The following is a 20827-nucleotide window of genomic DNA, read 5'->3' on the forward strand; positions in this document are numbered from 1 at the left end:
CTACTTCATCCCAAACATGATACCGATCGCGGGCGCGAACTTGGCGTGAGAGGACGTTTATGCACATACGGATTTATCCAATCCGGTAGCGTTTACTGCGCTACCAGGGCGATTCTGCAGAGGCCATGAGGTAGACCTCCGAACTATTGATTTCAGACATACGAATTCCTTTTCATTGCTATATGTGCTGTGTACGGTAAGTACTGTGTAAGTACTTGGTACTACCGTAATCCAAACTGTGGAGATCGCGTCATGGCAAGCAGCAAACTTGATGCAATTTCATTGGCTGGAAGCGCGGGTACTGCCGCCGCCATCTGCCAGGTTTTTGGCCGCTTCGCTGAACTTCGCCGATCAGCTCATAAAGCCACCTCGTCGTCGTCGTTCTTCGAGTTTCCTTTTCGTAGGCATCTTTTACATTTCATCGCTGCGCGTCTGCATTGCCTCCTCTACCACGTCGCTATCTCGTCGCATTCTCGAGTCTGTGACAAGCCTCAGATGGCGTAGCTGAACAACTACGTCATTCCCGCGACTCGAGATTGCGACGAGGTGGCGATGGCTGTCGAGGTGGACGCGCCCTGAAGCTTCCTGGCCCACGGGCGCCATTGATCTATCTGTGCGCTTCTCAGGGTGTTCTCATCCGGCATCTCTGCCGTAAGACGTTTTGTTTGGCAATTAAGCGCAGGTAGAGATTGGTTGGCCAGGAACTCTTGCCTGGTTGCCGTCTATTCTTGGCTAGGCGCCTACAGCCAGAATCCAGCTTTCACTTTCCAACGACGACGACTAGGACGATGATACTGCCGCATTCGAGACCATGGCCGTTTGTTTCCAAACGCCGTGGAATGGACTTGCTGGCGCTTTTTGTCGGGTAGCGGAGGGAATCTGGCAGTCGGAAAGCGGTAAGCCTCCCCCAGCCGCGCAGTCCTCTATTCACTTGCTTTATTGATCCTATTGTTCCCCATTGTCTCCTTCTTTGTCAATAGCCAACAACGAGTCCTCTATACCCTCCGTGCTTCAGCTCTTTTCTTTTGTTCACCGTGACGAATTTCCTTTGTCCCTTTGTTGGTGGTTTCGTTCCTTTACCGGCGTTGACTCCCCCATCCGACACATACCAACCCGTCTCAACGTTTTTGTCTGCTGGCCAGCGTCTTTCATTCTTTGGATATACTAGCCATTTCGAGGACCAGGAGACTTACTATCGACCAGATTATTCCCTGCCGGATCCCCCGCTATGTCTGGCCACACTTTTCCTCCATCAATGCCTGCTGGCAGTCATGCGATGCGAGAATACTACTCCAACCAAGACCCACCTCGGTCTGCACCACACACTGCACCCTCCGATACACCCTACCTCGGCCTCCGGGCTCGTCTTTCACAGGTCTGGATCAATCGATGGACCATCCTTCTCCTACTTATCCTTGCCCGAACCCTACTCGCTATCCAGGGTATCAACTACAATGTCGCCTCCGCTAGAAGAGAGGCACTATCTGCTTGCTCCGACGTCGAAGCCATGGGTTCCACCATGGCTTCCATGCCACACTACATGTCTCAAGGCGTCAATTCCCTTACTGCTGCTGGCATCGATAAGTCCGTCAACGGTCTCATGTCTATGTCGACACTGAGCGTCACCGCCGTAGAGGAGATTGTGGTATTCGTTATCGGAATGATGACCAATACCTACCTCTGTCTGATCACTTTTGCTGTCACTGGCAGCTTGCGGTCCGTTATCAACGTTATTGATGGCGCTGAAGCCGACATCAACGATCTTGGCAGCAAAGTCGGTGGTGAAATCGGCGATGCCATGAAGGGTTTCTCAGATGCGTACAAGAAAGTTCAAGATGCAGCCAAAGGTCTCACGTTGGGACTTGGTTCAGGAATCAACCTTCCAGCCCTGCCTGATCTGACAAAACAAATCGATGGCATCAAGAATTTCAAGCTGCCACCTGAGCTTGATGCGGATCTGCAGAAACTGAACAACTCCCTTCCGAATTTTGATCAAGTCAAGAACGCCACCGAGAGTGTCATTCGTCTCCCGTTCGAGGAAATTAAGAAGATCATCGACCAGAACCTTGGCACTTATCAATTCAATCAGTCACTCCTACCAGTGCCTGCCAAGGAACAGTTGAGCTTCTGCACGGACGATGATGGTATCAACAAGTTCTTCGATAAGCTCATGGATCTGGCTGAGCTCGCCAAGAAGATCTTCATCACTGTCCTCGTTCTGGCTGCTGTTCTCGCGATGATCCCTATGGGTCTTCGCGAGGTCCGAAGATGGCGTCACCAGCAAGAGCGTAGCCGGCTAGTTGGCCAAGGTGCGACCGACCCTATGGATGTGGTGTACCTGGTCTCACGGCCGTACACCTCGACTGCTGGTCTCAAGCTCGCACGTCTTCCCAGTGAGCCTGAAGCTATTAAGGACGCCTCTCGCGGTCAGAATCTCACAAGATGGGCGGTCGCTTATGCTACAACGGACGCTGCTCTGTTCGTACTCGCGCTTGCCATTGCTGGCCTCTTCTCCTGTCTGTGCCAATACATTCTTCTCAAATCGATCGAGAAGCAAGTCCCTGGCCTGTCCAATCAGGTTGGCGTCTTTGCAGACAGGGTTGTCACACAGCTGAATAATGCTTCCGAGCAGTGGCAGGTCGCCACCAATTCAGCGATCAAGTCAGCCAGCGATGATATCAACAAGGACATGCTCGGCTGGGTTGGCACCGCAACGGATGCAGTCAATGATACTCTGAACACTTTTGTGGACGAAACCAACAAGGTGCTCGATACTGCATTCGGCAAAACACCTCTGAGAGAACCCATCCAAGAAGTCCTAAACTGCTTGATCCTGCTTAAGGTTCAAGGCGTACAGAAGGCGCTCACTTGGGTGCACGATCATGCACACATCGATTTTCCGACACTCCCAAACGATACGTTCTCCGTGGGAGCGCTCGCTAGTCTCTCAGATGACAAGGACAGCCAACCCTTCCTCGCAGACCCAGACGACAAAGCCACCGATAAGATCACGAGTGCCGTGGCTCGCGTCATTGATTATCTGCAAGCCGGCGTTCGCCAGGAGACCATCATCTCCTCGTTCGTTCTGGTACTGTACGTCTTCATCTGCATGTTGGGCGCCGGTGCTGCTTTCTACAGAGCATACTGGTGTCGCAGCAAATCTCGAGGTGAAGGCGGTTCGGTTCTGAGGCGCAATTCGGCTGGCTCAGGAGTGATGGTTGGCTCCACGGATTTCCGTTCCGATGACCAAGATCGTTACATCAACAATGTTGGTCCCACTGTCCTGGAGCCCAAGCATAATGACCCTGCACCAGAGTACTCCGAAGCAATCAAACCGGCCTCCCAAAGCCCTTTCGCCAGTCCCGAAGATGAGTATCACGACTCGAAATCGAGACCTGACGCCCGTTACGGTGCGAATGAAAAGCACGGTTACATCTGAAACCGCCGAGCTTAGCATTTTGAATTTTGATGAATGAGAACATGAACTGAATATTTCTCCCGAAGCAAGCGATAGTATTTTGGACACGATATCATTTTGGATTATTGAAGATAGGAGCGAAAGCAAGCGTTATTTGTGGAGGAGATGCCGGAATTCCGATTCGACCCTAACCTACGAGAGCGAGCCTGTGGTGCGCTGAAGTTTTGTGCGTGTATTGCGTTGAGCGCTGCATGCGGTGTGGCTGCTTCCGCGGTCTGGCTGTCATCTTGGACAAATGACCAAGGACAACAACCCAGACCCCAAGCAGACGGTCGCACACCGAGGGACCAAGAGTTCCTTCCCTGCCCCTTCTCCGGCGCGCTTGAATGGTGGCTGCTCTTCTTCGGCAGAATAGCCACCAGCCCCGTCCCCCCGCTCTTTCAACGGCCCTCGTTTTCCTCGAGATTTTTGGCCGTTGCGCTCTTGCCCTCTCTTCGGAGCTGTGGCTCTAGTGTTCAAGATAAGGCGGTGTTGGTTTCTAGACGGCTGGCACCTGCGCACCATATCGCAAGCCGGAGTTGCGTGATGGAGTGGAACGATAAGTCATTTTACGATCATAGCCTCCGATACCTCGCCCACTTTTGGGTTGGCGAGGCTACGAGGCTCTCGAGGACGAAGCAGGTCTTGCTTGCCCCTCGCGGATCATACATCCGCTGTTCACGAATTTACAAGGCCCCCTTTTCCCGTTACACGGGAATCGAGAGTGGCCCCTCGGACCGCGAGGTTTCGTTGTCGAGGAGTGTTCTCGAGGAAACATCTCATGCTTACTGAACCGGATGTGAGCGCGATGTTGAGGACCCCCCTCTTTGCGCGCGAGGAGTCCATGCAAGCGCCATCGAGCCCGATCTTCGGAGAAGGTGAATGGTCAGCATGGACGAGGATGCGGGCGTCAAAGAGGGGCCTGCCCATCTCTTTCCTGGTGGCTTCGCCCAGTCACCGGAAGGGGAAGAGGTAGAAGATCCCGCTGAAAGATGGCGGCTCGATCTCGTCTGCGCTTCCGCATACGAAGCACAGAGGATGTCGTATGTGGGTCGCCGTTGGCCGGTGGGATGTCAAAACTTATTTTGGATATGAAAATGCCGTGGGCCGGATTTACATGAGGCGATGTAGATGACTTACCGCTTCAGTCGCCTGTTGACGTTAAGATAGTATCCAACAATTGTATCCGGTCTGACGAACAATTGCTCATTTTCGACCTGGCTTGCTCGCCCTTTTCCGTATGTAAAGAAGACTAGGATATGCAAGCGCCTAACGCTTGATGTATGTAGCTGGCCGATATCGAATCGATGAGCCTCGTACTTACCCTATGCTTGCTCTGTACTGGAAGAGGTCAGGCCAACGAGGCGACTAGGCGACGCCCGTACAAACCTCGGTATTATTTCGGCTCCGTTACAATGGCGTCATTTTGGGGGCAGTGGGGGATCCGACTTCGCTCGAGTCTCTGCGACGAATTGAAGTGCGCATATGATTGATGACTATCGGCGTCGCAAGGATATCTAGCTGGAGACACCTGCGCCTCATACTATACCCATGACTTCTGCTGCCTCTTGTATTCCTCGTTCCTGCCGTCAGCGTCTATCCAGTTGCACAAAAGCGATCACGCTCACAGCATCACTGCGTCAGACACAGCCGAGGTACCTCTCCACCACCGCCAGGATGGATATCAAGTTTGCGCCCGCAAAGAGGGTGGCAGGACAAAAGCCAGATGTCTGGTCTATAGTCAACGAGGCTGCTGCTGCCTCACCAAAGCAGCCCATTGGTACGTCGAGCGCAGAGCTCAAAAATACCAGACTAATATTCCGCAGTGAACATGGGTCAAGGATTTTTGTGAGTATGCAATGTCATGCATGACACTCCAGAGAAGATACTGACCGGGGTCAGCGGCTATAACCCTCCTCAATTCATCATCGATGCCGCAAAAGGCGCCCTTGACCGAGTTGAGTGCAACCAGTACTCCCCCACCAAAGGCCGACCTAGATTGAAGAAGGCTATTGCAGATGCATACACCCCGTTCTTCGGCCGGAAGCTGGATCCCGAAACCGAAGTTACAATTACAACCGGGGCCAACGAAGGTACGGGGTAAGAGCCGCAGGATGGACCTATGCTGACAGGTACAGGCATGCTTAGCGCCTTCATGGGATTCGTTGAGCAGGGCGATGAGGTGATTGTGTTCGAACCCTTCTTCGATCAATATTTATCCAATATCGAGATGCCTGGTGGGACTGTGCGATATGTCCCCATGCACCCTCCAGCAGACGGTGCCGAGCGAACATCGTCAGCGTCCAACTGGACCATTGATTGGGATGTACTAGAGAAGACTTTCAACGAGAAGACCAAAATGATTGTTCTCAACTCACCGCACAACCCCGTCGGCAAAGTCTTCTCCAAAGAAGAGCTCACCCGCATCGGCGATCTTTGCCTCAAGCACGAAGTTCTGATTCTCTCAGACGAGGTCTACGACCGGCTGTACTACGTTCCTTTCACTAGAATCGCGACACTTTCTCCTGAGCTTGCGAAGATCACTCTCACAGTAGGCTCTGCTGGCAAGAACTTCTATGCGACCGGCTGGCGAGTCGGCTACCTCATCGGCCCACCCGAGCTGATCAAATACGTGGCCGCAGCTCATACTCGGATTTGCTACTCCTCGGTCTCACCATTACAAGAGGCAGCTGCCATTGGATTCGAGGAGGCGGACAAGCATGGCTTCTGGGATACAGCCATTACTGAGATGAAGGGCAAAGTTGACCGCTTCTGCCAGGTCTTTGATGAGCTTGAGATCCCCTACTCGATACCAGAGGGCGGGTACTTTGTGCTGGCCAATCTTTCTAAGGTCAAGCTTCCAGAAGGATACGAATTTCCCCCGCAAGTCCGCGACCGGCCAAGGGACTTCAAAATGAGCTGGTTTTTGATTGTCGAGTTGGGTGTTGCGGCCATTCCTCCAACAGAATTCTACACAGACGAGAAGGCACACCTGGCCGAGGACTGGCTTAGATTTGCCGTGTGCAAGAACGACGATGTTTTAGAGACGGCGAAGGAGCGTCTGAGAGGCCTGAAGAAGTGGATGAAATGAATGTGTCTGTGGCCACCTGATATCATGCTGCGTAGTCCATAAGTCGGCCACACACGTTCTTGCAGACTCATTGTGCTGAGATCGCCGTCTATAAATGATAAATGTTAATAGAGCAATGTATGCGCCGAAGGACTCTCGCATTCACTAATTGCTCAACGCCACCGAGCACTTTTGCCCGAAACGCGTCGACGCGTCGGGGCTCTAACCCCGGCTTCTCCGAATATCGACTTTCTTCTGCCCCTCTACAGCATCAGTCTGCGCAAGACCTTTCAACACCGAGAACCACTTCGCTCCCGTTCCGAGGCAAAGCACCGAGGCATGAAGCGACGATATGGTCTCGTGCCCGATCTGCGGGAAGAACGTGCGCCAGGCCAGTATCAATGACCACCTTGATTCAGGCTGCGAATCTTACATTGAAACCGAAAATGGCACCGGTAGTAGAAGCTCTACGCCAGTATCCAGCTTCTTCAAGACCCCGATAGCGAGGAAAGAGCCTCTTAATGGTCATCCAACATCCTCTCCCAGTGCACCGCCGAGCTCGAGTATCAAGAGACCTCTGAATGAGGAAAGTGACACCCACAAGAATGATACTTCCCAGTCGACCAGTTCCGAGCAGCCCGCGAAACGTTCCAAACCCAATGCCTTCGAGAAGGCCGCGCCACTCGCCGAGCGCATGCGCCCGAAAACTCTTGACGAGGTATGCGGACAGTCGTTAGTCGGGCCTCAAGGTGTCCTTCGGGGACTGATCGAATCCGACCGAGTACCTAGCATGATTCTCTGGGGTGGTGCTGGCACCGGCAAGACAACTATAGCTCGCGTCATCGCCAACATGGTAGGCTCACGCTTCGTTGAGATAAACAGCACCTCCAGTGGTGTCGCAGAATGCAAGAAGATTTTCGGCGAAGCAAAATCAGAACTCGGCCTCACTGGTCGCAAAACCATCATCTTTTGTGACGAGATCCACCGCTTCAGCAAGACACAACAAGACGTGTTTCTGGCTCCTGTTGAAGCCGGGACTGTTACACTCATTGGAGCAACAACAGAAAATCCCAGCTTCAAAGTTCAAAATGCTCTCCTCTCGCGCTGCAGGACGTTCACCCTGGTCAAGCTCAGGGACGAGGACGTGACCTCAATCCTCACCCGGGCATTGAAGCTGGAGCTCGCAGACCGGCCCCGCCCCTCTCCCCTACTGGACGAAACTCTTCTGCCATACCTGGCTACTTTCTCGGACGGCGATGCTCGCACCGCTCTCAATCTCCTGGATCTCTCCCTCTCCCTGCTCACGCGCCAACCGGATCTTAGTCTCCCAGACCTCAAATCAGCTCTCACTAAAACGCTGGTCTACGACCGCTCTGGCGATCAACACTATGACACGATCAGCGCTTTCCACAAATCCGTGCGGGGGTCCTGCGCCGATGCCGCCCTGTACTACCTCGCTCGCATGCTCTCTTCGGGCGAAGACCCGTTGTATATTGCACGCCGCATGATTGTCATCGCTTCCGAGGACGTCGGGATTGCAGACAACACTCTGCTTCCGCTTGCCATTGCCGCGTATACGGCTGTGGAGAAGGTCGGTCTGCCAGAGGCCCGCATCAACCTCGCACATGTGACCGTGGCACTATGCCAGGCAAAGAAGAGCACTCGAGCGTATCGAGCTTTGAGTGCAGCAATGCAGGCGATCGAAAGGGAGCCGGGTATAGGTGGCTTGCCGATTCCGGTGCACCTCAGAAACGCGCCGACGCGGCTGATGAAGGACTTGGGGTATGGGAAGGAGTACAAATACAATCCCGATTATCTCGGTGGAAGAGTGAAGCAGGAGTATTTACCGGAAAAGATCCAGGGGAGGCAGTTTCTCGAGGAGAGAGATCTCGGGACCATCGTGGATGAGGACTTGAGTGACCTTGAAGGGGAGGTGGATGGAGCGAAAGAGACTGAGCGAGATCAAATGAGTGGTGAGGAAGATGAGGAGGTGCTCTTCGAGTATTGAGAAGCCCAATGCATAATTACAACGTCTAGTATATAAACAAATCCTCTGTGAAACCTCTTACCGGCTATAGCCTCGCGCGCCTGTCGGTTTTGCAGCGGCATTCTAGCAGAGAAACTCAGACTGCCGCAATGCCGCTTACATGGCTGTCATGATGCACAGCGCTGCGCTCTTGAAGGAGCAGGGTGCTCAATCGAGAACCCTGATGGCTATACAACAACTCGCAAAGCTGAGGCGGCCAAGCTGGAGGTCGACACTCAGCTCGTTTAGCCAATCAGCATCAATGATATAAGCACCACCACCGTGTCCCACGCGGCAGCGATGCTCATCGATGCTTGTCGTTCACCAGAACGCACCATCCGATACGCAATTGTTTCAAGCGAGCGTTCTCGGGTCCTGTCCTTGTCCATGGGGCAAGCGAAAGATGTCGATAGCAGCGACCTACTACTGCTGGCTTCGTGCTCTGTGTAGCTGAAGCTCATCTGGACCCGCCAGTACCAGGTCTCTGGAAATCTCTCCGCCTGTACCGAGCGCCTCTGTTGTGCCCTGACAAGCGTTATGCCCACATTGTACCGAGATACTGGACTACAAAAATGGCTTTACCGGTGGCTGCCGACGCCTCGTCGCCTCCATCCGTCCCAAATCGCGATCCTCGCTATAGTCGCTACGCTCCTGATCGTGGCCGTCATGCGTGAGCAATTGCTCTGGATGTTAGGCCAGCTAAGTGGCCGACACTTCGAAACACACAAGTCCCCTTCGCCCCTGCGGTTTCCCGCTTCAGGTCAATTCAAAATCTCCATCTTTGAAGACCTTCACTTCGGCGAAGCAGAACACACGACCTGGGGCCCTCGCCAGGACGCAGCCACCCTCTCCGTCATGTCCACCCTCCTCGATGTCGAGAAACCTGACCTCGTAGTCCTCAATGGCGACCTCATCACTGGGGACGACACGTTCTTGGACAACAGCACATCTTACCTCGATCTCCTCGTCGCGCCCCTCATCTCCCGCGCCATCCCCTGGGCCTCGACCTATGGCAATCACGACATAAACTACAACCTCTCCACCTCAGCCCTGCTCGCCCGCGAGCACCGCTACCCCCTCAGCCACACCCAACAGCACCTCTCCTCTCCATCCGCCGGCGTGTCAAACTACTACCTTCCCATCTACCCCCCCTCCACCACCTCCGAAACCTCCTCCGACACCACCGCCCCATCCCTGATCCTCTACTTCTTCGACTCCCGCGGCGGCCGCGCCTACCAGCGCCTCCAATCCGACAACACCACCATCCCCCTCCCCAGCGTCGTCTCCCCCTCCGTCGTCTCCTGGTTCCGCGCCACCTCCACCGCCCTCGCGACGCAGCACAAGCGCCACATCCCCAGCCTGGCCTTCGTGCACATCCCTTCCTCACTCATGCGCGCCCTCGAAGACGACGACGACGACTTGGGACACGGCGTGCACCCGCACCGCCAGCCGGGCCTCAACGAGGAACCGGCCTTCACGCCGCAAGATGGCGACGATGAATTCGTGCGGGCTCTGCTGGATACGGAAGGGTTGATGGTCGTCTTCTCGGGCCACCAGCATGGGAATGACTGGTGTGGAGCGCGGCCGCGGTCGCGGACACCCGCATCCTCCTCCTCCTCCTCCTCCTCCTCATCATCAGGAGACAAGCACAACGCCCCCCACGGCCACGGCCAGAGCCAGAAGGAGCTGCCGCCGCCGCCGCCGCTCTTCGCCTGTTTCGGCAGGCACACGGGGTATGGCGGGTACGGGCGCTGGGAGCGGGGGGCGCGCCAGGTAGTCCTGGACCTTAAGACGATGGAGTCAGGCGAAGGCGAGGGCGAGGGCGTGGGCGTTGGGGAGATCGAGGCGGAGATTGAGACGTGGGTGCGGCTCGAGCGCGGCGGCGTGAGCGGGCATGTGGTGCTGAACGCGACGTATGGCGAGGACGTGTACCCGAAGGTGAGGAAGACGTTTACTCGGCTAGATGACGATGACGATGACGATAGGGAGGGTGGGGTGGTGGATGCTGAGGCAGGGCAGTGAGGGAGCATAAGGGTGGGGATAGAGAGATAGACGAAGACGAGTGGGGCAAAGGAAGACCTTGGTCAAGACCACTTTTGATATCTGTGCTTTTCGAGAATCAGCTCGACTCCCTGGTATGTGGCGATGCCTTGATACCCGATACCAATGCCGCTTCGGGAAGATGTCGCCTTGCTGAGAATCATGTCAGCGATCTCGGTCCACGATTACAAAGTTGCCTTGCACACTGGACTGCCTAACGGACTGTCGCTCGAACGCTTGTACCGCAAAGTTGGCTTCGGAATCCAAGTCCTCTCAGTCGACGTATCAGCAGCACTTATTTCGTCGCTGGGGATGCCTCTGCCTCACTTTCGAACCCTTTTTTTCGTTCCAATTCTGCCGCAATCTTCAGCCTAGCCGGCGCTCTCGTGTTCCGATTGATTATTCTTGTCCGGAACTTGATGCGTGCGGGTCTTCATCATCCTTTGTTTCCCGCTAATGTTATTCGCTTTCATGTCATCCAAGCTGCTCCTAGCGTGCGCTCTCAATATATTCAGCCGACGGCTTTTCGTACTTGGCACAGAAGAACTTGGCGCTGTTGCGGCTGAGCCAGGTGCAGAACTTGGTCAGCTCTTCTTTGAGGCGGGTGATCGACTGCTGGTCCATGTTGGTCTGGGCGATGATCTCAGGCATGTTGACTGCGAAGTCGCGGTCAGATAACATGCCCCAGAAGCCAAAAGTGTAGAGAAGGAAAAGAGCGAAGACTTACCGATCATTCGAGTCAGGTGCTCAGCGCCATAGCAGTCACCTGGGCCGCGTCCCTCCCATTCGGGGTAGCGACCAGACTCCCAAAGCTTGCGCACCTGGCGCGGATGTTAGTGGTGTGAAGAAATAGGAGTCGAAAAGAAACTCACATCAGCTAATTGAAGACGCTCGAAGCGATACAGCAAGATCTTGCCAACCGCTTTCTCAAAGTAGAGCTTCAAGCCGCAGCACAACTCGAGTAACAGGTCGGCATCAGCGCTGCCAGGCCGGCGGTTGTGCTTCTGTTCATTGTAGTAGGTGTCAATAATGTAGTTGCATGGAGCTTGCGACGGCAAGGGAACGAGAAGCAGCGACTTGGTGACATTCTCCCAGTCGTCTACAAGGAGAGACTTGAGTTGGTCAGGAATCGGTAAGCGGATGGAAGGACGGTTCGCGAAGTGCTCTTCCTGTATGAACATGTCAGCAATTGGCTCCCGAGTTTTGAGCACTTCATAAATGTTTGCTGGCACGGGAATGCGATGAAAACAGCTGTTCCAGAAGGCGGGATCCATGGCGTCGACGACGATAAGCTCATGAGTGTTGGGGTTAATCGTGGTCATTGGCTGCCAGTCCGGGGGAGAAGGCACATCCGAGCAGTGGTAGCTGCGACCTAGAAATGTCTTGTCTGGGGAACTCTCCAGCTTCTGTTCCAGGACTTGAGACACTGGCTTCTTCGGGAGAGTGAGCCCATGATTGAGGTGCAGACGCGTTGTAGCTGCTTTTAGAGAAGGAATATTCATGAGTGAATCACTGTTAGGGACGCTGGGAGTTTCATTTGAATCATAGCTGGCACCATCCATACTGGCGATGCTTGGAAGCCAGGTTTGATGAGCAGCTGGATCTGAAGCAGCGGACTCATAGATGGGCTGCTTGCCTTTCGATTGTCTCGGCGGGTCGAAAGTGTGGTCAGTGCGGTGACTTCTCTCTCGAGCCGACGCAGCCTCAGCGAAAGCCTCAGTGTCTTTGGTAGCAAGCGGCATCTTGGTTTTCTTCTCCAGAGCAGCTGTGCCGTCCAGGCCATGGAAGTATGGAGCGTCTTCGGGGATTCGATCGATGATGTGCTGCGGCTGGCTGTTGAGGACAGAGTGCGGAAACATGGCAAGCGCGCGGCTACTGACATCGGCCATGATGGAGGCTGGGATCTTGGCAAGGGCCTCGGCGGTCCATGTAGGCTCGTTCCAGAAATCACGAGTATTGAGGAAATCGATCAGCCGATCTCGGTGTCGGAGGGCATCGAAGGGACCGCCACTGCCCGGCGCATCGATAACTTGCGGGTCTTTGGGCACGCCTGCGATCGGCAGTTTCTGACGGGGCTTTGCATCTTGGTAGTAGAGCATCTTCGCATGGTCGCCCTCATGCCGTGCTTCAACGTACTTGGTGTGGTGGTTGGCCTCGACAGGCGCATCCATCAGCCACGCCATGTGCCGCCACTGGTCCTTGTTGGGGTGTCGCAACCGCTCTGGAACGCACTTTTTGATGTAGAGGTTGAGCTTGATGTCCCAGTCGTGCTCAATATTGATGCCATTTTCTCGCAGAATTTGAAGCCACTCTTGTTTAGATAGCAAGTTCGCCCCATCTGCGATAAGCTCCCGCCTGATCTGTTGTTTCTCTGCCGCAGAACTGCCACTGAGGAGAGGTCGAAACCATGGATGTACGCTAGCATCAGCCTTTCGTGCTTTCTGCGTAGCCTTGCTGAAGAATTCCTCCTCGTCATCGGGTGGAGAGCGGCTCAAAATGTCCATGACGTTCTCTTCTTCTTCCGCAACTTCTTCGGGCGTGATGATCATGGCTGGCTTGCGCCGAGGAGCAACTGCCTCTGTGTGAGCTCTAGGTGGAGAGGGCTTCACGGCATGTGCTCCTGGCTTGCGGGCGTTGCGTTTTCGCGCCATGACCTTATTGTCTGGTGCAGCTCGAGCTCTGCGGACAACTTGTTGAGGGAAACGAAGCACAATAGTGGATGAAGCTGTGGCCTTGGCAGAAGTCACAGCGCGGCCGCCGGTGACTGTGGAAGTACCGGCTGCAGGTTCCTCCGTGACTTGGATGGTGCCACTGCCTTCACTCACAGTCCTAGCACTTGACTTCTTTGGCATCACCTCGATCTCGCTGCCTGATTCCGGGAGAGGAGCAGCCGGCAGCTCAGTGGCCTCCCTAGCATTCTTCTTTGATTTCTTCTTGCCGGCAGTCTTCTTCTTCGGCGGCATTGCGAGGACCGACCCGGCGCAGGTTCTGGCACCCTACAAAAGGGAAAGGGGTTATGAAGTAAACGAAACAAGGACTGACCTTCTCTATGTCGTTGTCTCTACCACGCTTGGTACCGCGACCACCTGCAGGGACTGACGAATGGCGTTCTTCGCTGCCGCGACCAGATCCTAGCTCTGAGCCCTGCTTGCGAGACTTGGACGTTGCTGTAGGTCTGGACTTGGTCTGTTGCTGTTGCTGCTGGACTTCGCGGCGGAGGTTGGCTGCGAGCTCTTTGTTGTCGTCGGTCAACTTGCGAAGCCGGTCTTGTGTGACCCAGTCATCCCAGCTGCAGGCTTAGTGGTCAGCGACAATATCTTTATGACATAGAGAGCTCTAGTTTGGCTGTCTGCAATAAATGTGTGCACAAGAGGGAAGGATAAGGGACGGATGCCGATGGAGGTGGAACACTGCCTGCAGACAAAAATCTGCACATGTGGGCGTGTGAATAGTGGTGGCTTCGCCACACTTTCTGCTTTAGGTGATATAATGACGCTAGCATGAAAGTGAAGGTGAATAGGGTCGAAGGAGACAATATGGTCATCTCCTGCCTCGAACTGAGGCAAACCACTTTCATTCATGGCTGACTTACGTATTCTTCCATCCCTTGTAGTGCACCCGATACTCGTATGGACTAGTCTTGTCTTTGGGATCGATTTTCTTGACTTCAAGGACTTTCGCTTCATAAAGTAATTCTCCATGGAAGCAGAGAGCCTTCTCATCCTTCGCGTACATTGGCTTCGAGTCGGCAGATGCTGGCGGCATCGTTGAGGTGTGTCTTCGCGGTCTTCAAAATCAGGGTTAATGATCCTTTGGTGGTCTGAAGCTTGTTGTTATGATGAATTGACACGTTCCGCTTCGTCGAAAAGATGTGTAAATGGTGGTACAAAGGTGTGAGCGTTTGGCGGAGGGTTTGAACGGGGTGAAAGTGGATATCTTGGCGTGCAGAATGGCCGCCTAGAACACGTCCCTCAAAGCGCGTCAGTTGCCTTGCTCTAGCCGACCTCATCCCTATCCCCAATTCTGCGTCCACACAAACCTCGCAACCAACAATCCAAAGAGCCTTATCACCACCTCGACAAACAGGGAGCCATCGCTCGACGAGTCGTCGAATTCTTGTCTGCCCTCGACAGCGTCATCATTGGAGTCCTCGGCGGTTGTGCCCCAGAGGTCCGTCCCCCATCGGGCCCTATCTTCACTGTTCGCGGCCACCATCTCCCTGAATCTGGCTCCGGTCATCGCCTCGGCACGAGCTCGCCAGTCATCATCCCTCTGTGCCATATACTCTTGGTAGTTGTGCGCAGTTCTTGTCGTTGTCGGCGAGGGTGAGACCACTGTCACCTCTTGGTCCTCGTCTTCCGGCCCGTTGGCGGCAGTTGCGTCTGCCAAGACTGTGACAAGGTTGTAGATTGGTGCCGTCTCTTGCTCTTGAGGTCGTCGGGCTTGCTGTTCGGCCTCTCTTGCAGCCTGGTTCTGGAAGTGCTGGTCTGTCCATCTGGCAAGATTGTTCTGCTGCCAATTCACCAGTCGCTCGCCCGCGGACGGCCCGAGAAGCTGGCCGATCAATCGTTCGTTCTCGTCGCTGATCTCATCGGAGCTGGTTTCAGTCCGCTGCAAGTGCCGGGAAGAAGGCATTGCGTTAGGAGATCAAGGTCTGGTCATATCAATCGCGAGGCTCTCGAGCAGGCAAAGTCTGGTTTGGCAATCACAGGGACCTATCAACAATATTGTGTCCCAGACAAAACCATTAGTGCAAAACGCCCAAAAAGCCTGGCGCCAGGCAACGTGAGCACAACAAGCGGATCCAGCACAGCACCATACGGAAACACCTTCGTGTTGACCCGGAACGCCTTGTGAAAGCGACGATTCACTACGACACATCTCCAGCGCAGAGGTACAAAGTCACTTCCTAGAATTCACCAGCCAGTGTCCCTTCTGGAGGTTGGCAGTGCTCTCTCATCGCTCTGCAAACATCAGTGAGGAGTGATATTTTCCCTGGAGGTCTTTGCTCCTGAGCTGGGGCGCAACCGTCGCCAGACCAGAGTTACAATAGTTGACTGAGCAGAGTTGCCGGACATTATTGACTTGGACTCCCTACACAAAGTGGCTGAGGTGCCACAAGTGAGCGGTGTCGACCCTCTGAGCTTCTGACTCAGCCAGTAGAGTACAAATACTGCGAGACTCGCTGAGGGATATCGCACAGGACAGCGAGAATGCCCTCTACAACTACGCAACAACCCCTAACAGAAGCCACCCTCCTGACACGCTACCTCCTTCCGGACTCCTCACTACCGAGCATTTTACCTTACAACACCTTCATCACACTTCTGCCATCATCCGCACGCAATGATCCCTCCCTCGCGGGACACCTCCGCCGCCTGTACGCCGACCTGCAATTCCAGCGCAATGTCGACCTCGACAATGTGCGCGCCAATATCGAGCGCGAGTGCGCTCGCGCAGGCACGGTAAAGGCCAGACTACGCAAAGATGTGATGCGCGAAATGGGCGCGTCGGGGTCTACCAACGAGGCAGAGGTGGAAGTTGTGGACATGGACCTGAGAAAGAGGGAGGCAAGCTTGGAGATTGCGCCCAGCAAGAAACGGAAGCGCTCACCCTATGACGAGGATGAGGATCAGAACGAGGACAACGAAGCCAGCGACGATCCCGAGGACACCAGGTCCAACTCTCGGCCGGACAAGACAGCTGCGCCCACAGCGTCTGTGGACGAGGATGACGAAGATGAGGAAGACAACGAACGAACCGAGATCCCCGAATCACCCCAAACCACCAACGACGCCTCCTCTCCACCAGCGCTCTCCGAACCCCCCCACTTGCCCACCACATCCACCAACACAAACGCCCGCCTCGACGCGCTCCTCGACACAGCCTTCCACGGCCCCCGCGGCATAGCCCTACCCTCGCACACGCACCCTGGCGGCGGTGGCGGGGTAGCATACCACAGCAAAGACTCTCTGCTCGACGCCATGGAAGCCGCGATCGCGAGCCTGCAGGGGGAGATCGCGGCGCTGGAGACGGAGGCGACGCAGACGATGCAGGCCATGCGCGAGACGGTGGGCGACTTGAGTGACCTGAGATACGGGAAGCTAGGGCGGGATGGTGGTGGTGGGGGAGGAAGCGCCGGCGTGGAGAATGAGGTGGAGGAGGGGCTTAGGGAGTTGAGGAGGGCGGTGGAGCGGAAGATGGGGGACGGGGGTTGATGATACAGGTTGGGAAAGGAGAAGTGCCTGTGAAGGGTGGAGAGCGCTGGTGGGGGCACTTGCAGTGGGAGGCTTGTCTGATGAGGTTACGATTGCATGTCTTGATGAAGAGGAGCTTTGTTCAGGGAAGCCGGACTTGGTTTGTTCGGGAGAGAAGGTCATGTTTGAATTTCATTCAATAGGCTTTGCTACATTCCTTCAGAAAGGCTCAACGCACGTGTCTGTGGCGTCCCAAGCTAAATCAAGCGATTGCGCAGCTCCCTCAATGCCGTCCTATCATGCGACTCCCACTGATGAGTTTGAACGCTCGCATCAATCAACATCTCCGGCAATTTGCACGACACCTTCCGCTGGCTGCCTTTCCTATGAATGGGCTTTGATGACCTTCTCAACCTCCTCTTCGCTGCCCATGTAGATACCACTTCGATCGTGAATCTGCTCGGGCTTGACCTCCAACATCCTCTTCATGTTGCTGTCGATGGCCTTACCGCCGGCATTCTCCATAACCATGGCCATGGGCGCGCACTCGTACAGTATCCGCAGTTTGCCCTTGGGGCTCTTCTTATCTGCGGGGTAGGCGAAGATGCCGCCGTAAAGTAGGGTTCGGTACGCGTCCGCGACCATGGAGCCGATGTAGCGGGAGGAGTAGGGCTTGAACTTGGAGGCGTCTTGGTCCTTGCTGGGACGCTTCAAGGAGTCGAAGTAGTCGATGGTCTTTTGCTCCCAGTAGACAGAGTTGCCTTCGTTAACCGAGTAGATGGCGCGCTTCTTCGGGATTTGCATGGTTGGGTGGGTGAGGATGAACTCGCCGAGGGCATTGTCCTAGCTGCGGTTAGCTGATATCTTTCACGGTCACAGGCCGTTCGTACAAGAGTGAAACCGTTGACGCTGCCACCCTTCATGGTAATGACGAGCTGGGCCGAGGCTCCGTACATTGTGAATCTGGTCTTGTCAGCTCTATTCTCACATGCTCCGTATTTCGTCTTACCCGGCCGCGACCAGTTCTGTACCGGGCATGCAAAGCTGTTCCGTTGTGGGTTTCGATCCGGACTCGATGAGGTCTTCCGGTAGACGCATGATGCTAAAGATGGTTCCAACCGAAACGCCGGCATCCAAATTGCTCGAGCCGTCAATAGGATCGCAAGCCACAACATACCGAGCTTTTGGGTGCTCATCGAAATATATAACTTTCTCCTCTTCTTCCGAAATCAGCGCGCGGCAACGGCCTGATCCGCGCATGGCGGAGATGAATAGGTCGTTAGAGATGACGTCGAGCTTCTTCTGGTCGTCACCGGTGGTGTTGGCAGAGCCAGCCAGACCGGTCAAGTTGATCAGAGTGGCTCGTCGGATATAATAGGCAATAGACTTGAAGGAGAACTGGAGGGCGTGGCATAGAAGTCTGTAGGCAGTGAGTGAGCGGGCTGCGCATCTATAGTACGGAGCGTTCGTACGTGAAATCACCGGTGGCTTCCTTGTGCTTAGTCTGCTCTTCCGTGAGATGCCTAGTGAGGGTGATGATATCGTAGTTGATCTCCTCCTTGCCCGTTCCGACATTATCGCCGTTTCCGTTGGTGCCGTTGGTAGCCATCGTTAATGCTGGGGACTTTACGTAGTTGCTATAGGTCAATGAGGTATACAGAGTCGAACAGGAGGACGCTGGAAGCCTAGGTATGAAAGGGAAATATTTAGATCAGCCTCGGTAGAAAGGAGATGTTTGCAATGACCTCAGAGGTCAAGTACGGCAGGTAGGCGAAGATATGCAGGAGGAGATCAATGGCATGGACCGGGAGTCGCGTGCAGCTTTTGTAGCCAACCTCAGATGCACCACATTGACGACTCGGTGATCCACCACCGAAAACGAAGCCACATTCGACGGCAGAGGTTTCTCGTTGCCGTTCGGGTGGTTGGAGCGAGCAGCACGACTCCGACTCCGCGACTGCCCCTCGATGGAGTCGACGCCAAGTCGAATGAGGGGCTCCGATTCATTCCGAGAGGCGGCGACCTTACCGGGGGGTCTTAAAACATCTTCCACGCTTGTCGCTGCATCGGATACGCCCCGAATGTTCTCTTTTACATACTAATATCTTAATGGCCAGCCGCGTTTTTCCGCAGGCGGCAGTCGAGGCCTCCCCTATTGATTATCACGCTAAAGCCACATATGGCTTCCGTTGGGCGTCAAATTGGGCCATATCCCAGTCCACGTAGACGTGAACCCGAGCCCGACGACTTCCGAGCATCATAAGGTACTCTCAACTGCATGGGACTGACTAGGTGAACTATCAATATGACAAACACGTTATACACTACAAGTTGTATAGTCGTTGGATACAAAGCTCTGAACCCAGACGCCTTACGAGCAGCCACCACCCTCCACACGAACCATTACATGCCACGCTGCCTCTCCGACGTCTGTGACAACCTACCGCGGCGTATTAGGCAACGATCCCATCAATTCACTAGCCATTGTCTGTCTGCCCCGACCAACAACCTGGCTGGGAGCTTGCGTAGCATCCATCTCGCTCAGAGGGCTGCTTCGTGCTCCATTCCACTGTCTCCCGAGTCCGGCGGTAGCGAGCGGTGAGTTACTTGCGTGTCCCCCTCCTGTGAACATTGAGTCCGTGAACGAGGGCACATTAGGTCGATACCCGCTCGCCATAGCATTGTAAATCGAACTCTGATCCGGGAAAGGCGAGATAGGCACGGACATATGTGAGCCACCCGGTGGAAGCGTGCCACTGTCCCTTGGTGCTGGAGATGGGCCTGGGGAAAGGTTGGGTAAAACAACAGTACTTGAAGCCGCTGAGCTTGGCAGGGGCTGCATCGTCGGGGAGGAGACGTGAGCAGGATCCTCTGGTGTGGACTCGGTAGGCTTCTCAGAGGTAGATTGAGTCGGAGCTCCATCCTGCAACGTGGTTCCTGGCCGATTTAGGATCGTGAACGAGCGGTGTTGGTTGGCGGTCATTGTCTCGCGGCGCTTGATGAGGAACAAGATGAATGTGATGATAAGGCACAGCAGAGCGAAGCAGGCTAAAGCAATGCCAGCTATCGCCCCTGCGCTCAGCTTGTGGCCATCATCGTAATCTGACACGCCAGCGGTTATGGTTGACGACGTAGGAGAGGTCAGTGATGAGGTGCTAGATCTTCTCGAGGCTGTTGAAGTGGTCCTCGAAGATGATCTCGATGAGGACGCCGTGTCTGTCTTGATCGGGTGCGAGAAAGAAAGGTAGGTAACTGTGTTGGTAGGCCAGCAGCCCCAGGCAGACACCGAGATGTCGGTCCAGGAGTACTTTATACACTCAGTATAGACGTCCTCGAAGCTAGAAAAGGTATTTAGAAACCTGGCCAGAAGAAACGGGACTCTACTTACCAAGAAGTTGCATCGGTATCAACTGAACAGACCCTATCATCGCAATGTTCTGCATCGTACTGCAGCAGCTCGCTGGAGGCGTAACAAGTCGATGTATAGCGACAGAAAGACGGCGTTAGGCTGCAATATGCCATTACCCCGTTGGTGGACTGACAATTGCACTGGTTTGAATCGCATATCTCAAATGGTTGATCTGCCAAATCATCAGAAAGCCCTTTCTTAGTTCCATTGACTGCTACCTGGATCGCCATCGAAGTAGCCGCAGGTGTTGTCCCTGTCACTGTCCCGTATCTGCAAAGGTTTAATAGTCGGTGGGCTGGTGATAGAAGGACGAGGTATTGTTCCCTCGACAGCTGAAGCCGATGTCGCCATGAGTTGAGAGACTTTGCCGGGGATTGGGGGTAAAACGACACCTAGTAAGGCTGTTGGGGCTACAGCAGTTATGCATCGCAAGATGAAGAATATCTATCTTGAGGTTTTGGGCGCAATCACTGCCTGTCTCAGGCGGACCGCGCCATCAGCCCCGTTTGCAACGACTCTTTCACACATAACAGCATCATCAGATCGATCTGCGGGGCCAAGACGGCATGGATTGACTAGCTTTTGCCATATCCGATTGATATTGAGGTACTCTAGCCCGGTCACATCT

The 20827-nt window shown here is 54.6% G+C and overlaps 8 protein-coding genes across 8 annotated transcripts; 5 read left to right on the forward strand and 3 right to left on the reverse strand.

Moving 5' to 3' along the window:
- Positions 1-1228: 1228 nt before the first annotated feature.
- Positions 1229-3439, forward strand: HMPREF1541_07424 (uncharacterized protein; the record flags this gene model as incomplete). Its single annotated transcript, XM_008721748.1, has 1 exon — positions 1229-3439. The coding sequence occupies one exon, from the start codon at positions 1229-1231 to the stop codon at positions 3437-3439; it is 2211 nt and encodes a 736-aa protein (XP_008719970.1).
- Positions 3440-5134: 1695 nt separating this feature from the next.
- On the forward strand, positions 5135-6548 carry HMPREF1541_07425 (uncharacterized protein; the record flags this gene model as incomplete). The annotated part of the gene is made up of 4 exons (XM_008721749.1): positions 5135-5237; positions 5284-5305; positions 5360-5550; positions 5596-6548. The coding sequence occupies 4 exons, from the start codon at positions 5135-5137 to the stop codon at positions 6546-6548; spliced, it is 1269 nt and encodes a 422-aa protein (XP_008719971.1).
- A 331-nt stretch (positions 6549-6879) lies between these two features.
- HMPREF1541_07426 (uncharacterized protein) lies at positions 6880-8535 on the forward strand (the record flags this gene model as incomplete). The annotated part of the gene is made up of 1 exon (XM_008721750.1): positions 6880-8535. The coding sequence occupies one exon, from the start codon at positions 6880-6882 to the stop codon at positions 8533-8535; it is 1656 nt and encodes a 551-aa protein (XP_008719972.1).
- Positions 8536-9219: 684 nt separating this feature from the next.
- Positions 9220-10575, forward strand: HMPREF1541_07427 (uncharacterized protein; the record flags this gene model as incomplete). The annotated part of the gene is made up of 1 exon (XM_008721751.1): positions 9220-10575. One exon carries the CDS (start codon positions 9220-9222, stop codon positions 10573-10575), a length of 1356 nt encoding a protein of 451 aa, XP_008719973.1.
- Positions 10576-11082: 507 nt separating this feature from the next.
- HMPREF1541_07428 (uncharacterized protein) lies at positions 11083-14358 on the reverse strand (the record flags this gene model as incomplete). The annotated part of the gene is made up of 5 exons (XM_008721752.1): positions 11083-11249; positions 11321-11414; positions 11466-11762; positions 13636-13882; positions 14186-14358. 5 exons carry the CDS (start codon positions 14356-14358, stop codon positions 11083-11085), a joined length of 978 nt encoding a protein of 325 aa, XP_008719974.1.
- Positions 14359-14604: 246 nt separating this feature from the next.
- HMPREF1541_07429 (uncharacterized protein) lies at positions 14605-15228 on the reverse strand (the record flags this gene model as incomplete). The annotated part of the gene is made up of 1 exon (XM_008721753.1): positions 14605-15228. The coding sequence occupies one exon, from the start codon at positions 15226-15228 to the stop codon at positions 14605-14607; it is 624 nt and encodes a 207-aa protein (XP_008719975.1).
- Positions 15229-15806: 578 nt separating this feature from the next.
- Positions 15807-16811, forward strand: HMPREF1541_07430 (uncharacterized protein; the record flags this gene model as incomplete). The annotated part of the gene is made up of 1 exon (XM_008721754.1): positions 15807-16811. The coding sequence occupies one exon, from the start codon at positions 15807-15809 to the stop codon at positions 16809-16811; it is 1005 nt and encodes a 334-aa protein (XP_008719976.1).
- Positions 16812-17174: 363 nt separating this feature from the next.
- Positions 17175-18399, reverse strand: HMPREF1541_07431 (uncharacterized protein; the record flags this gene model as incomplete). The annotated part of the gene is made up of 4 exons (XM_008721755.1): positions 17175-17633; positions 17681-17753; positions 17800-18210; positions 18263-18399. The coding sequence occupies 4 exons, from the start codon at positions 18397-18399 to the stop codon at positions 17175-17177; spliced, it is 1080 nt and encodes a 359-aa protein (XP_008719977.1).
- Between the last annotated feature and the right edge of the window lie 2428 nt (positions 18400-20827).

Source organism: Cyphellophora europaea (genome assembly GCF_000365145.1).
Source record: "Cyphellophora europaea CBS 101466 unplaced genomic scaffold supercont1.7, whole genome shotgun sequence".
Lineage (NCBI taxonomy): Eukaryota > Fungi > Ascomycota > Eurotiomycetes > Chaetothyriales > Cyphellophoraceae > Cyphellophora > Cyphellophora europaea.